Source organism: Varroa jacobsoni, unplaced genomic scaffold, assembly GCF_002532875.2.
Source record: "Varroa jacobsoni isolate VJ856 unplaced genomic scaffold, vjacob_1.0 scaffold_1302, whole genome shotgun sequence".
NCBI classification, from domain to species: domain Eukaryota; kingdom Metazoa; phylum Arthropoda; class Arachnida; order Mesostigmata; family Varroidae; genus Varroa; species Varroa jacobsoni.
Genome location: NW_019214204.1, coordinates 102,329 through 120,280, shown reverse-complemented (window position 1 = coordinate 120,280; position 17,952 = coordinate 102,329). Strand labels below are relative to the sequence as shown.

The window sequence follows — 17,952 nt, the reverse complement described above, 5'->3', positions numbered from 1 at the left end:
ACGCAGACCATATAATGACTAACATTTGTATATATATGCATAATATAAAGCTACTTACCGGAATAACTTTATGAAGAAGCCAAATATATTGTACTGAGAATAGAAAAACTTCCCTGATGCGATTGAGGTCTTATATTGTGCTGTTGAGAAATTGATGGACGTGTCTGGTTTTTTTGTGTAAGCCTAATTTTTTTGTTTGGGAAAAAATTTTTTTGTAGCTTTTTAGACCATATCAAAAATTGCAGTACCAGTCATATTTTGTTTGAAAAGGTTGGCAGCTTAGGCGCAAGGGAAAAGTCAACGCAGCGTATGGTTCGTCCAAAAGATTGCCTAACCAGTACCCTAAACAGATACGGACCTTCCGACATACTCCAATGGTGCAATGGTGCGTCGTTGTCACTCCGAATCGAGTGAAGGCAGCCGCTTCGTCATGACATGCATCCGAACAGTCGACTACCTTCAAAATATAGATTCTTATTGTTATAGTCATTCATTGCTACTATTCACTAGGTCTCGACCTTCGCAATAAGGCCATCACCAACAACCAAACAAAAGGCAGTCCTTCTATGTCACCTTCGCATCTAGGCACTTTTTGTCTAGATTGGCATATTTCTAAGCATAGCTCAAACGCAGCTCGAAAAAGCTAGTATGCCATTGAACGGACGGCAATACGAGAAATCGACTGAAGTGTGATCGGTGAGCTACGCGGTCGTTTGAAGAGGCTAAAGTTAGGTTCGACAAGTCAGGGCGCGGTGGTTCAAGCGTTTTAATCGACACATACTCGATCATCGACAGGTGTAATTCTATCAACAAAAGCGAAATATGGCAGAATAGCAAAGCGGACAAAATGCACTATTTCTACTACGATACTGTAATTGAAACTCTAAGAGTATAATTCCGTGTTATTGTCCGTCATGTAGAAACGTTTGGTAATATAATGTCAGTCGTTAAGCTCAGACAAGCGCGTCTATTATAAGCGTTACATGATTGAAAACGTATTTAGTTGTTGTTTATTGAACAACATGTTTGTCTTGTTGTGCCTTAAAGATATTAAAGATACGCAGATGGAATCATTTCAAAATAGGCCCGAGACATCTAGCTAAACATCTTCGAAAATTGGATAAAATATTTCGAATGTGCTTCCGAGTCTTACATGCTGGTCTGCCGTTAAGCATTACTTAGCACGGATGGCCTCCAATATAGAACCGAGCGTATCCCCGCTGACTTTCAAACCTAGACCACGTTACGTCTAGGTAAGCTTAGCGACCGAACACGTTACCACTACGGTATGCCTGAAGCGTATAATGGAAAGAAACTAATCTCGTTAATATAGGCTAGCGTTTAGTTCAATAGAAATTAGCACGTCATCTTTTATCGAATTCTTGCAGATCAGGCCGCAAACGCCTGCAGAAAACTATTAATTGAAACTGGACACGTTTCACATAACAGGATACTGCTGCACTTGAACGTATCTTGTTTGCCACAAGACACCTATTTTTCTCGGAGTTTCTATAAAATTCTACACCTTGGCGGCGGGCAAATCCTTAAGTAGGCAAAAGGGGCAAACAAAGAGTGACAGGGCCGTAGCGCACCGCAATGGACAACAGTATCTCTTTCAAACCAGCGGCATTACTAATGTGTTGATAGCCCATTCGCTTACCACTGCATTGTTCCATCTAAAATAATATCCACTGTGAGTGGATATTGGTTGGCTCGCATCAAAAGCTAGCTACATTTACCTCTATATATTCCATTGTAGTCGCACTAACTCATAACAGCTTTAAAGCAAGCGGCCATGTCCATCTTAAATTAGGGTTTTGCACAAGTACGGCGTTTCAGTCGTCCGAATGAATTGATATAATAGATAGCTTTGTCCTTAACCGTAAGCAAGCTGACCCGAATGTAAACATAATGAGCCACCTATGCACCGCAGTGGTCATCCTGATCACTTCTGTTGCGACAACGATGAAGTTGGCGCGCAATGTAAGCTGTACGTGCAAAATATTTGAGCACGTAGAGCACGATTGCATTTTGCGAAGGAGGGCCTACGAAATGATAGGGCTCGAAAAAGAGGCAATTTTGTGTGATCCGAAACGACTTTATCAGCTTGCTTCATGAAGCACGTCAGGCAGCTAGTTTCTAAATTGCGTCCGTTATTCCTAGGAAACGTGCTTTACATAGCATGCTCGGACGCGCTTCGATGCATACCTCTCCCTCAAACAGCGACACAGTCTTGACAATGTCAGATGCCACAAAGGAGAGGGTTTTTGAGCTTTTTCCAAAATTTAGCTCAACTCTTATATACAAAATATCAAGGGCAAATCACTCTCCAGTTGTTCTGCTTCATTCGGCTAGGATGTTTGTTATCTACGGAAATCAAGTTAGAATTTTGTTACTTATTCCTCGTGATATGCGGTCGGTGACAAACGGTATGAACACTAAAACCAGCATTCGGCTATAGCGTCCATAACTAGTAACCGTCGATTAAGCTTAAATCGTAATCACTTATTGTGATGTAACCACGTTTGGCCGTGTCAAGAAGTTGAAACAGTGGTAAAGGTAAGTAGCATTATGGAAGAAGCTGGATTTAAGCTTTACGAAAGCTCACCATTGACAAAATAAGCAAGTGCTTAAATGAGAGAAGGAGAAACCTTTAAAGAGGGATTATATAGCCATATACTATAACATTGTATTGTTAGGGAAGGATTATATCAGCCTGTTTGTTCGATCAGTGGTTCATCAAAGATTCGGGAAGATTGTTAAAAAAGCACTTAAGATAGTAGCATACATTTAAACGCATTGCCTTCCACCTTCAACTAAACAAACTTCAATGGAACGGGTCCGTATCCCTCTCCCAGCGGGGGATATTTTTAATCGCTGAAGCTGAATTTGTGTTTTTTAATCAGGTAATTAATTATAAGCTACTAATAAGCTGTAAAATATTCTTACTGCTGCTATATATGGAACCGTATAGTTGATTCTTGTTCTCTGCACTAGCCTGTTACTGGGACCTATGCCAATCATTTTCTCACTAGGGGTCTACTACAATACATAATTAATAATTGTCTATAGTAACACAGATAAGAAAACTGCCCAAATAAATTACTAGCACCGCCATCAAATGGAGCATTCACTCAGTAAATTATCAAACTTCCATTGAAGACTCTTTAAAGTATTCTATTTCTCTCTGTTTAATAACGAATATCTTGATTAGTTTTTTCCAGTTGATACTTTAATTTATATTATTTAGACCAAAGCAGATATTTTAGTTGAAATAACATAAATAGATCGATCTTCACGTGCTTCTAAATCAAATACAACATTCGTTCATAAAGTCAAAGTGGCTTTAATGAATTTGCCATTTGAAGCTCACTGAGCTTGAGCAGAGGCAAAAAAGGTGCTGTCGTGAAACGCGTAAAATAAAGACGCTCTTAGTGATTACACGAACAGTGTATTTCTCCGCTGTCATTCGTCAAAAACGTAACATAACCAGTCGGCACGAAATAAAAAAACAGCCAGTCGTTCTAAACCTTCATAGTAAAATAGGAAAGCATTTAAATCGCAGTAACAAAATAAATCACAAAAATAATTCGAGCGACGGTGCAGACTGTAACGCTCACGCTTTTGCTATACGTATAGTCGTTGGGCTCGAATATATCGGCCTTAAACTAACGGACAGTCACTTACTTCATAACAACAACCTAAACTAGAACCTTTACTTGGTCATCGCTTGATCTGCGTCTGCTTGCTAACTTGCTCATATGTAGGCGGACTTCACTCAGGATAATACGAGAGACGTACTCAAATTTATATTATCGAACGCGCAATAAAAATATCAATAGTAACCAATATCATATCGTACGGGCGAATGTTTAAATAACTTTGCTTCTATGGCCGGTGATCTTTACAATCGACACATGCGGAGCTGTTCGCCATCTCGATGTGAATTGCGACGATGAGGAGGTAGATGGATTGCCTGCGCGTAAATACAGCTGCTGTTATTATGTTGAAGTGTTTTTGCTTGCCAACAGATGGCGTGCGTGAAGCTCCGTTGGTTCGTCTCGTGGCTAACCCATGGTCTAAAAGCGTTCAAACAAGCCCAAAAATCGTTTAGTCATGCAGATTGGCAGTGTTCTTTCCTATGTGCTACATTGGTCCTAAACTACGTACACGTGGCCAAACCACAGACAGATAGAGCTATTTGCTCAGTCTCTATACAGCCGGTCACGTCTTATCATTGTGCCATCGTATATTCACCCGGCTGTGGGCTTCATCACTATGCCCGCACGCGAAAGTAATAGGCTTTTTTTTGGCTGGCCAGGCAGCAGTTAGCTCGCTCATTCTTATGTCCGAATGTTTAACATCGAATTTTGTTCTGCGCGACAGAAGTAGACTGTGGACCCATGTATGGCCAGGAACTATGGGCTCACCCCGCCTGCGGCACTTGAACATGCGCTAAATACTTTTGCTGTTCATAGCGATAACGCTATTACGACGCCCTACTGCGTCGGACACAGTAATAATAATATTAACGACAAGGCTGCATAAAGATGCGACGCTCCTAATAATGTTTATTTGGTAAATTTCTATTTTACGTCATCAACATATACGCGCCACGTGCAATCAAACGTGGCCTGACTTTTTATTCAAAATGTTCCTAATATTAGTGGGTGACGCTGGTCATTATTAACATTTGCTTCGGGTAATGGGATACCTAAGCGGACTTTGATTGCAAACTTGAAATGCGGTAGCTTGAACAATTGAGACGTTTGGATGAACACGAGTCAAAGTCACTGCTCCAAATTCGATCACGCAGATTTGTGTTTAATTTCGAAATTAGACGTCTACTCTCGCCGTATGTCCACACGGATGCAGGACCAACGATCATAGTAGTTAAAATCAACACCATATAGCATCTATTTGTATACAATTGGCTTACGTTTAATTGCCCAATGGCAGTTATATGAGAAAAAAGATATTTCATCGAATAGTTAGAGCTCAAACCTCCATACGATCAAAATCGTCTAAATATAGAGAGAAAACCAGCTTGAAACGTTGACCCAAGCAGTAATGTCGAAAAATCTGAGGCAGAATAGTGTGGGGAGTTCCTTGCAAAATATGCCTGTCGATACTATATTTATTCTAGGTCGCTAGTTGACTATATTTTTATATGAATACGTCAGAACTAACTTTCGCTATTTGACTTATCGTTCTCCGACAAAGCCAAGGCGTGTCGCCAAATCAGGCGGTTCTTCCGCTATTTAGCTTCAACTTAATGTATATGATCAGTTATAATTAGCGGCACACTTATTGAGCACTTATTTTTTCATTGAAGGCAAGCCCTGTTTTACATTGATGCCTACGCATTAAGATACGTTCTCGTCCGTGACACGGCCCGCACCGTTGGCAATGGCTCGCAGAAAATTTAGGTACTTACCAAGATTTATAACCTTGCAGATTATCTAGTAGCTACAAATTTTCCCCTTATGCATATATGGGCTAACAAAAGCTGTAAGTAAGAGAACTAGAACTTGAGCCCCTGCAAAGCCATCTGCAATAAGCTTCGCTAACGCTATCCAGCATATTCGTTTCTGTATACGGACAAACTCAAGTTGACTGTAAGCAACTATTAACAGGAAAAGTTGTGAGGCTTTCATGTAGTGACCAATCGAATAGAATAGCATTAACTTACCTAACGCAAACAAGTTGTGCCTCGTAGTAAAACTGTCCTACGCTTGAATTGTCGTCCACGTAATTAAATTCCGTAGTAAGTAAGATCAACATGACTATGGTTTAAGTTTAATAATCAAGCTGGTCGAAATGGCAAGATTGCGTAAGCGTTGAATATGTGAGGTGTCTTTTAGAGGAGTCCACGAAGTGGGTGTTTAAGTTTTAATGATAAAAATAGAACTCGAAGGAATCGAATAAAGCAAACAATATACATAGAACGCCAAATTATTTCGTAAATAGTGTTCTATATTCTGCAAATAATTCATATTTACCATTATTTCATATAGCACACTTAAATTTAATTTGGGCCAGAAAGGGTCTTGGGGCACAGTCATTTCTGCCTTTGAACGGCGTTCACCTATACACATTAAACGAGAGTTCGGCTCTAAAGGGTACTTTGACAAAAACTGGGTTTATAGAAGACATTAGATTAGACATAGAAGACATAGAAGACAAACTGGGTTCATTGGAGACAAAATGGAAAATGTTTTATGGTTATGTTTCTCAGAAACAAATGTTTCCGGTTCGACCTCCGGTACTGTCTTAGCTTCAGTTGGACTGATTATAGCATCCAGTAGAAAATTAGCCTCGTCTCCGGTAATGAATCGAATGAAAAAATTCGATTTTATGGACAACATGATATGAAATTAAGCCTCTCAAACTCTTGCCCTGTCGAAATTAAGCTTGGCAATATATTTTAAAGGAAAACAAGCTGATAATCGAGAAATTGACCTATATTACACGTTTGTAACGACAGTAGTAAACAGCTTTTTCGACTGAATGGTGGACGCCAGGCCCGTTTATTGTCAGATGAAATCATTATAAATAACAGGCTGGCTGGATTTATGACAGGCTAAAAACTAATGATTTATACCAGCCTAATAGGCAGTAAGATTATGTTATTGTGTTGAAAATGATTTGCTTGCCTTAGTGGCCCGATAGAAGCCTCACAGTCCTACGTTCTGGCACTTCGTTAAAGTTATGGGTAACCTATGAGCAAGGAACTTAATATGTGGAAATTTTTGGCGTCTGCCTTGCCCGCACCCATGACGATTCAGCGAAAAAAATAAATACAGCATCCTTCAACCAAACGGACGCGTACGCGAACTGTCCTATCAGGCATCTCGTTAGGACTGTCATCTAATTAGGCCACATATTACTAGTGAACGTTGTCCCTGTAATTCGAATTTGTTGAATTAGCTTTGAGAACCTCTGAGGCGTCCATGCGTCGAAGCCAATGTCATATTAATGCATGTATTGAATAATGACTTTTCCATTTATAGGGCCGTTGATAATCGGCAGCTGCATCATAAACCGAGCGCTGAACAAGCCACGTTGCAAATAAGTGGCATAGCGAAACTGCGGTTTGGAAACGTGTAGCTTTGAATACTGATAATCTGTAGATTGACACACCGGCCAGGTCCACGGTGATTCTACCAATGCTAACTGATAGCATCAGGGGGTCCTGCAGAGTTGCTAGGTGGCCTTGATTTAACTAGGTTAATATTATGCACAGATGGCACTTTGCAATTCTCAAGGACAAAGCTGCGATTAGTCTGATAAATTAAGCGGGCCAATGGGTCTGCGTGAAGTGCACGTTTCATGTACATACTAGCTTGGAAAGTAAATACATATACCTATCTGTATAAAGCTTTTGAACAGTTCATTCAGAAGGAAACTGCAAGGCAATGAGAAACGATCCTGTCTCATGATTGCAGATATCATAGTGATGTTTGTTGTGTGATATATATATATATATATATATATATATATATATATATACACGAAAGTTATAGTTTTACGATCAGCGATGTGTTCTAATGATGTTATTAATCACTCTATTGTCGACCGTATCATGCTACCTCGAAATAAAGCAAAAATAGAAAAACAAATATAAATCTTAAAATAACTCGTGAAAATTTATCTAACAACTCTGCCTGTTGTTGAGTAGAACGGCGAGATCATTCATTGAGTTCTTGTATGTTTCCGATACTTCGTCTCCTTGGAAAATTCTAATTTTGAAATAAATTAACAGTGCTATTTGCCGTATTGCTATTGGGCAACGAGTAGCAGAAAAATAAAGCAATCGGAACATTTACCCGCTCTTAGTCAGCGTTCAGTCTATTATTTTCGCTCTGCTGAAGGTGCTAATTTCCTTATGCTAGCAACGCTAACAACAGACGTCAGCTCCTGCCAGTGACCGCAGGCGGATAATGGGTGACTACTCAGTTCACCTGTGTCCGTCACGATCCACCCTTCGGGCTGTCCATCGTCAGACAAGTGTCGACGTGACGCCTGATATTGCTCACCCTCGATCCTTGTATCGGAGCGCCTCGTTTCTGTGTGTCGGTACGTTTACTGACGTCACATGGAGACAATTGTTTCTACACCTAGCCGAATAGACGAGGACGACCCCGCATAGTCAAACTACAGTAGGAACAACATATTCAGCTTGGTTGCCGTTACTTATATAAGTCCATACTTTTGATTGCCTTTCCCATAGTTTTATAGTAGCTATAACATCTACAACAATAGCTATAAACAGAATAACAATCATCTTGCAATTAAGGTACACCATTGTTTAATCAACCCTGCAAATTGATTCATTCTCTTCTTCAGCTTCCACTTTAGCTACAACGAATCCATCTAACAGTTGAAGGCGACTGCAATATAACAGCCTCGTTTAGTCCCCCCATTATCATTTTCCCTTCATTATTTCCTGGCTGGACGAGACTTGACCAGATGGGCGAACCTAATAGAAAAATCTACCCTATAATTATGAATGTACACGATAGGCCTAATAAGTCCGTAAAGATGCGTAAGTAATATTTGATGACCCGGGTGGCCGGGTCTACGCGGTTGCTGCTAAATCGCGGTGGTATTAAAGTCACGTAACGTTCTATCGCGTCATAACTGTCAAAGTAATAACGTGGGGCTCCATTGTCTAACAACACGGGCGACCTTCTAGATATCTATGTAGAATCCATTAAGCAGTCACACACGGTCATACGTTCACTGCAATTTGTGTCTTATTGTGCGGGTACTGGGGACCGACCATCTAGTAAAGGTCGACAGCGTAAGCCGGCCACCAGTGGAAACAGCCTTTTTACCCCCCACTTAGGAAGATTTGTCGCCAGTTTACGGTGATTCGTCTAAGATATCTTACCTGCTGAATGCAGTCTAATATCCAGAACGGTATAGGTATATACGAATTCATCTTTTAGTGGACGATTCATATTAATTTTCTTGGCACACTTCTGCTAGCTCTTCCCTGATTGTGCATACAAGTATCGAGTAATACAAGCGGCTGTGGCGACGCTATTTTGCATCAACCGCGTGACTGTAGCAAAAGTGTACGCCTGATTCCTCAAATGAAGAATTTCCTAAGGCTACATAACATTCTGTTATGTTTTTTCGGACCCTCCTAAACAGCTAAATGAGGTTAGAATGACAATAATCCAATAACATTTCGATGCTTCACTTGTATTCAATTCCTTACTTGGATTTGCTGCATGCTTTTAGTTCGCGTCATATTGCTGATCCTGCCCGCTGTACGCACAAGTCCTAACTCCGTACCTCAGATATGGGTCGAAACGATCACCTTGAAATTGTGTCCTGTAATGTCCGTTAAGCTATTGGAAGTCCAATAATATGAACATAATTGGATTTTTTTTACTATCAATTACCAACTTCCAAAGTTATCGTTAGTATCATCAATACTAACTTGCGTTTCAGTCATTTTCTATGAATAACTTCCTTTTTTTTTTGAATAATGTTGTATAGTTTTGGAGAATCTTGTCATTGCTGCCTTTAATTGTATAAACTGATTTCTACCAAAAAATCGTTTTTCGAGTGACTTCGTGGGGACATCAAACCTCATTCGCTTAGTGCAGCTGACCCATTTTCGTTAGTCATGGCAACCCATATATTATTCTGGCGCCTTCACAAGGTCTATGTAAGCGTCGTCATGTCGACATAATTCGTGCATGCGCTCAAAGGTGCCTAAAGTCACCAAGAGCGAGCCGAGTATCCAATAGTTGGGAAACAAGAACAGCTTCAGTTCTAATACAATCTGATATCGATGCTCGCTGATTAACCTTCAAGAGCTCATATTGACGTTATTGTTTTCATATGGGGCGATTCGATAAAGATCGAGCACGTATCATAGCTTCAGACATAGGTTCTTCTTCAAAAACATGCTGAAAAATTTTTCGCCTGAACAAATTTGCAAGATCCTTACGAGATTTTTCGGGTACACAAGTAATGTATTTATGCGGCTTCACCAGCGCCTTTAAGCGAAAAGCAATAGTAACGGCTGACGATCACACAAATAATTTAATTTGTTGGTAAACACGAAATAAACAAGATAAAAAATAATCAATGGTAATGATTTTCGTGCTATGTAACCTGAAGTAAGGTGATATCCGCCAAATTAGATTGCGACATCTCGAAGGACTCGACGATACTGAAAGAACCTCACTATCAAGTAAGGAATGCATTGGAAGTTCCCCATACGACTCGCAAGATTAGCAGACCTGTATGCAGCCACGAGACGGTGCGGTTAATGATAGCAAATTCAGTAAAACCAACAATGGTAAGGCGAACGTATGCATTCTTTTCAAGAACTGTGTTGATTTTAAGGCGCGAGGATAAGAGTAAGGTTTGGTCACGGGTCGTTAGCTGACAAGTGTAGGCCGTCGACCGGCACACCGAAACAGCAGGCGCACAAAAAGGCAAATTCCCTTAATGATAGTTCAAAATACATTTAGCACTCATAATATAATGCACTTCATAGTAAAATCCAGAAACGTTGCATTGGATGAATACAAGGACCAGCTACGATCTGACGTTAAACTTCAAGCCTGAAACGATTGAAAACTAACGCTACGACGTTCACTGTGTAATGTAACGGCCGCAACCAGAACGCTGTTAGGAATCAAATATGTATTGAGTGTAGTTTATCACTTTAAATGTAAGAGGATAGAAATGAGCGCTACGTGATTGACCACAATATGACACGCAGGACTAAGAAACCCAGTAACAACAACAGCCTCTGGCTTCCCATGAAAACGCGTAAATCACCGCGATCAAAATTCTCCAATAAGGCGAACATGTACTAAAACACATCGGTATATTATGCTCCAATTGGCTTTGAACTATAACTAAAACATTGTAGCAGGTTTTCAATTAAGCTTCAGAAGTCTCGGCTAGTAGCTTGCGCCTGCAGCCCTGAGCTGTCGGTAGAAACGGCTAGGAAGTAAGTTTCAGAGGTTGTTTACCGCAAAACCAACATAAAAACCTGTCAGACTAAATCTATACGCCACCTTAGTACGGGCTGGAAAAATATCCGAAAAGCCGGTTATTATCCGTCACAGGGTGGCATCCTCACAAATTGGCGGAGCGTTTTCGTTTTAAATTCAGTCGATTTAAGTAAAACCTATTTCCAGATGATAATAGACAAAGATTTGAACGAACATTTAAGCTATCGATACATACACAGGATTCCACTAGTTAGAACGTTCATGCTTTGGAGTAAAGGAAACCTTTTGGCAGGTGAGTGGCACACTGATCGCTTATACCTTGATGACATCATCGTTACTGTTGAAGTTTGGAAGGTGAAAAGCGCCGCGTACTCGTACTTCTAAAACGTAGATTTCTTGAAAAAATGCATTTTTCAGACTGTTTAATTATCCAATGAAACATCCGCCGTCCATGAGTTATCCAAAAAAACAAATAAGTACGATATCTAAACAGTGTCTTGAAAACTCACTCGCTATCGGGAATCATCGGCTTCTACCTTTAGTACTTTTTCAGAATACATTCCTCTCTGACCATCAGGCGTATGCAGACACTTATCATTGCTTGCCATTTACAACGAGAGGCAATCGCTTGGCATTGACCCTCTTCGCTAAGATTAATAGGCTCTTCGTTTATTCTATAAGCGAGAAGGTAAGCAGTAAAAAACTCGGAAGACGTTTTCGCCAGGGCTCTAAATGTAGCCGCAACCGAAATACATTCATGCTTGATCATTGACCAGTTGAGAGAGATCAGAAAGTTTAAACTATTGGAATGGTGACCAGAACAAGTCTTGGGGCCGGACATTCTGACAATTTTAAAATCGACGTGATGCGCTTTCTAGGGTGGCAGGAGATAGGACAAATATTCCACCACTTCTTGAGCTGTTCCAAGTATTTTAAGACATTTAACATTAGATATTCTGTAATTATTCGAATGAAACAGATGAAATAGCCGGCATGTATTGAAAAGATCGAGAAACATACTGCCGCGGCGGAAAACCATATTAAACATAACTTTCCTGCTAGCAAAAAATCGACAAATTTGAGTTCTCGAGGGCGCATCAATTAGGCGACGTTGAGCTGGAAATACTCTCCGATTATCGTTGAGGTTTATTCAAAATGGCCACAAATCATCTTCTTCTTAAGCTGACTAAAGACTTTTTCTTGAACGCCGCTTGGACAAAATCTTCAACCAGTTTAGATATGCAGGAACATTCGCTCAGGACGATAATACGCAATTTGGCCTCCTGAACGCTCCGCAAGTTCAGCGACCACTTTCGTTTAATGTTCAGCCCGAAGCTGAAATAGGCCATGAAGACGACAAAATAACAAAAGGGTGACCTACTTCATTATGTTCATCAATTGCAGCCATTCTAATAAGAGTCCGACTAAGATGTGTAAACATCACGACGCTAAATGTAAACAAGTATAAGCTTGTAGAAAATGACGCTAACTCGGAGAGTCCTATGTGATACTTAAGCGTTCTCGGAAACGTACCAACGGAAAGATAGCACGCAGTACCAACGTATGATTTGCTCGCGTACAGTTCACGCGCGATTCATGTACAAGCGATACAAAGGCTGTAACAGCTATAAAACCGTTAACCGAGCCATTTCAAGTCTCAACGATCGGCTGTTCCGTTCTTTTTTATTCAGCAGCTTTATTTGCGTAGGCGGGTTTAAATGGTAAAAAGAAAAAATTAGGTATCGAGCTGAAGTGTTCGAAAGGTCGAACCGTATCCGACGTCCAGTTATTGCCTCTGTATATATATAACAATGAAATAATTTTTGCTCTTACCTCTTACCTCTGCACTTACCATCAAACTATATATTTTCTATCGGCTATCGTCTAATCGATTCATACGCACATATTATCTGAGATAATATGTTCTTGAATTTTTGTTAATCGCTTCATTATTATTGGCGTCATCGTTTCGTTCAAACTAGAAAATATTAAAGCGAGAGTTCGAAGTTAGGTGAACGCTATGTCTTACGGTAAGCGTGAGTTCGCGACGCCTACCTCAGTTAACGTCAATAAGCTGCATAACATAGAACATTTGATGTACGGTAAAAAAAAGTAACAGACGTGAAACGGGACTCCCATAGCAGCAGTGCGTACAAAAATGTATAAGAATCGCAGCCATAAACATCACGGAACACGTTCATTTTATTGACAGGTCGCACAAAAAACTGAGATGGTCAAATAGATGTATTGGAGAATAACGTAAAGATAATAAAGAGTTAAACAACGGGGGTCAACGGTTGACTTACGCACACTTTCGAGAAAGTATCTTATGATAAGACAGGTGTCTAGAGCTAACCGAAGGTACTAAGCTCGAAACGATGTGAGCGAAACCACTGGTGGCTTGCTGATCTACGAGCATAATTGAACATACCGCGCTGCCTGTAGTGCATACCGCAGCTGAAGCTAACGATGATCGGTGGGCTACTTCAGCCCTTTGAGGCTGTTTGTATATGAAGAGGACGTGTTGTATATGAAAACAGACAAGCAGTTACTTCGAAAAGTCGGCGGGAGGAAGCGACACTTCGGGACACTGGTCGAAGCAATATATCAGTGCAAAAAATATTAGACAGGAAGCGCAGAAACTAAACAAGACGAAACAATGTAGCACGTTCATGGTTAGAAAGCAAACACCTAACTTGGGGGAGCGTCCTGCACCAGAGAACCGGAAGGATGAGAGGGGAAACGGGTTGTGACTTGTGGGTACCATCTTCAGAACTAGTACAGAATAAAACTTAGATATATTTACATTCGAGTTCGGTTTAACCCTTATGACATCTCTGAAGCTACTTGTTTCGAAAATGAACTCCATTATGCTTAGCAGGTAACTTTTAATATATATGTATATATATAATTAAGGAACGGTTGCGTTTACGAATTAATGATACCATTCACTGCTAGGCCTTGATAGATTTTCAGAAAATAAACTTAAAATAGTTGTAAGGGAAGTATCTATTCAATACTTTTTTCAAAGCAGACCAAAGGAAGGGCAAGTGGCAAAGTTCGTAACTTCCAAACGATTTCTCCACAAACAGTTGTGCTCTGATGCTGGGATACATAAGGTAAAACACATATTAAAGGTACAGCTGATTGAAATATCTATTAATATATGATCACGTGTTTTCAAGCTGTGGATTTGAATTTACATTGTAAATCGGGTACAGCACTGAAATGGATGGAATCACATATTGCATCTATCACCAAAACAGTAGGTCTATAAACAGTCTTTGACTCTGAGCGAAATTGTGCATTATCTATGTTAGACTCAACGCCCGACCCACGGAACACACGAGCAACTGACATTTCATATTAGCGATAAATGTAGTACTAACATACCTAGGCGGCGACGTAAACATACGTTTGAATCAGTATTGGATTCTGGTTAATTGAAGTTTCGTTTTTTGTCATGCCTCCGAAAGAAACGTCGCACATAGTGCGAGCCTATACGTCCACGAAAGGGTTGGCAAAGCGAAAATTGCCTATACATTGTTTCGCTGCAATGCGAACAGAGCAAAGTTCCTACCAGTAGTATGTAAATGTACTCGTAAGGGTTCGTGATTCATAGTGCAGGTAAACAGTATATCGATTCGGATTGTAGCCTTTACATAACTGTGTTGTGTCCTTAGATTTTGAAGTTAAAGGATGCTGATGAGGGCGTGGTAAAGAAGGTGTTTCTATGCTTTTCCGCTAAGTTCAAGATAATTTATTGAATGTGTGTTCAGACTTACGCCGATTTTGAAGCCATTTAATAGACAGATTACTGTGGCTTTCTGGGCATATTTGCCCTGCGTATGAAATATTAAGTACAATGGCCCCCGGCAATACATATGTATGTTCGGAAGTACAGAATTCAGCTGTTGAAACTCTCCATATTATTTGCTACAGCTATTTGCACTATTACCCTATTAAAACAAAATATTTTCAATTCACTTTCTTTGGTCTTACTGGATATATATCGAGCTCTATGACAGCAAGGAAAGACAGGGAATGTACACAAGAATCTTCCTAGAATAGCCTTATGAACTGTGCCAAAGTTGCATGCCCGTATACAAAAAAAATCCCGCTTTCCAAAATGGAGCTGTTTTAAAGAAAAATTTGAAATCACTATATTCCAAAGCGAAGCTTGCACATAAGGATGAGAGGAATCGCTAGTTCATATAGCGCCCGCGGTCAGCGTGCCAAAGGTTATCATTCACTATAATTTTCATATGGCTCGTAACATTTCAGCCTCCATAACAGCAGCACACCGACGAGGTGTGGTATGTAACTGCCGCTTTATTGTGCTAACGGAGCCCCACAATGGCCAGCGTCCTGTCGTTGTCGACAGTAACTTCTCGATCAGGATCGTTGACAAGCCCTATTCAGTTGGCGCTAATTCTGTTGCTGGTTTTGCCCACTGGAGATGCCGGCACTGAAACCCGTTTCGCTGCGAGCTTTAAACGACGCAATCGTACGCTGCAAGGTTGCGTTCCTCTGTGGAGCGCTGAGTTGCCATCCGTGTCACAGTGCCTTAGCGCTTGTATCCGGTTAGGGTAAGAGTACTTTTTCATGCCAATTTGCTTGACCGACTAGCCAATGCCAATAGTTCTGGCTACCTCTAATTAATTCTCTTTTTGCCTATAATCTGTGTAGTTTTTAGCGAAGAACAATTTCCCTGCATTCACATGTACCGCTTTTCAATTAGATGCCAGTCTCTAGTATATGGCCATGGACGGTGCGAGCTTTTCCCGACGTTCTTGTGTCACCCCAAAGACCGTTTCCATCTTTCGTTGGTGCCCGCGGCCGGCATGACCTACTTCGATCTCGGATCAGAGATAACTCATGTCAAAACCCTCTGGAGTGATAACGGCTGTCTCCTCTATGACCGCTGTTTAAAGGGGTGCAATGAAGATTCATGGACGACCTTAACGTCTGCAACTACAACGACGGTCGGGCTAGCGGCTATCGGCGAAAACTCAGGTTCAGGCTCTATTTCAGATTTAACGCTAGGTGTATTTGGATGCATTCTGCAAAGACTTCAGCTAAATTAGTCATCGTATTGATATAGTTCCAGATGGCCTATTTTATCTACATCTTTATAATATTTTGCATTATCGTGAATGTTTGTACAAAATTGTTTTATGTGTTCTTTAGTATGTTTCTCTTAGTATGTTTCTTTTCGAAATTAAATAACGATTCCTTGAATTTCTTAATTCAGGGGCCATCTTTGAGCTTAACTTCCGTCCCTTGTCAATCGGCAACCTGTGCCATCGTTAGCTGTCTATATTTTATTTGCGCAGGTTCTTAAAGCATACTTTTAATCGCTTGCCATTCTGCCTTAGCCAACAGTTCTCTGTGTAACCAGCATTTTTTAACTGCGTTGCCTGTATCCCACTTGCTGTCTAAAGCGATTTCTGCCGTTGTCGGTACCGCATTGATCAGTGCTGGCAACTCCAAATCCAAAGCCACATCTGTCCAATCAACCGACCCAATTTCTTTAGCTTCACTACCATCAGAGCCTACAACAAAAGCGAAAAAAATTGGCGCACGTTTCTTTCTCACCACTGAACCGATGACGTTCAGAGATTCCTCGGAATATTGCCGCCGACGAAATATGTCCCTGGGGATGCCAAAAACACGTGAGGAGCACAATATTCTGGTGGAAGCGATGAAAATACGCCAAATCGGCCGTATGTGGATTGGCGTCAAGAAGATCACCGAGTAAGTAATGGCTTTGTTAAGTTACGACTAAAAACGAAGCGTTTCATGTCAAGCTAGCTATACGTACCAAATTATATATGTCTTTAAACAATCTGACGCCGTTCTAATTATAACTGGCTTGCAACTTACAATTTATTTCTGTTCTTTCAGGGGAGGCACAGACGCCACTTACATAGACGGGCGTTCGGTTCCCACAAGTATGCAACTCTGGGGCGACGGTCAACCTAATAACTCACGAGGAAAACAGATTTGCATCGAGATGATGGCTTCCTTAAAGTATCTTTGGAATGACTTTGACTGTCTCTACAAGAGCGCATTCGTCTGTCGGTGATTCGTCGGAAATACCGGCGCAATTTTATGTACTTTTAAAAAACTACTTTAAATTCTTATTTTGTCATTGGTTGCCTCGTGTGGCTTTACGCAAAAGTGACGGCAGGTTGCTATCTCTAAATATATATTCGTGAGTTTCTAATCGATAACCGATATGATAGTTACCACGTCTCTCGCAAAATATCATTACTTTATTACGAACCCTAGCATAGCCCGCAGACTAGCGTATTAGCTGGTAGTTACAGAACACCACCCTTCCGATCATTTCAATGTAAGCATTCACTCAACCAAGCACGAGTCAAATAAAAGCTATGTTAAACTGTCGTAAGGATGATAAAACGAACAAAAAATGTTATTAAGCTGTTATGTGATAGTTATAACGGTTATTAAGAACTTGAAAAAATAATAAAGACAACCAATTGTCGAACCTGCTCTTGGTATTTTATAGGTAAAATACAACGATGGTCAATAGTATATAAATAAATGATGGCATCCACCTTCATCGAACATAGGATTCTAATCCGTCTAAACGAAAACGTTACAGCGGCCAATCAATTTCAGATATACAGCAGTCACGAATAATCACGTAAACGAGGGATTCAGTCTCTAATATGATAACAGCAACGCCCTAGCAACACTAAAAACGTCAAAAGTCTCAGATCGTTTAGGTTCATTTTGCTAAACCAAATGATTTGTAGTATAGGGAAAATGCATTCATAATAAAAGTTTGGAAAAACGGAACATTTCTTGCAAATATTGCGAAAAAGAACTTACACCTGTTTAAATAGTTCATACTATATATACGCGTTGTCAGACGCTGCATGAACTTGCTAAATTGGCCATTTTGTTAGCTATTTTGTAGAAAACTTGTGAT

General features: G+C 40.4%; 1 protein-coding gene across 1 annotated transcript; it reads left to right on the top strand.

Moving 5' to 3' along the window:
• The first annotated feature begins 2,311 nt into the window (after positions 1–2,311).
• On the top strand, positions 2,312–17,505 carry LOC111268588 (uncharacterized). Its single transcript, XM_022847659.2, has 5 exons — positions 2,312–2,559; positions 15,276–15,580; positions 15,733–16,007; positions 16,436–16,748; positions 16,899–17,505. Exons 2-5 carry the CDS (start codon positions 15,348–15,350, stop codon positions 17,077–17,079), a joined length of 1,002 nt encoding a protein of 333 aa, XP_022703394.1. The 5' UTR covers positions 2,312–2,559; positions 15,276–15,347; the 3' UTR covers positions 17,080–17,505.
• The last annotated feature ends 447 nt before the right edge of the window (positions 17,506–17,952 follow it).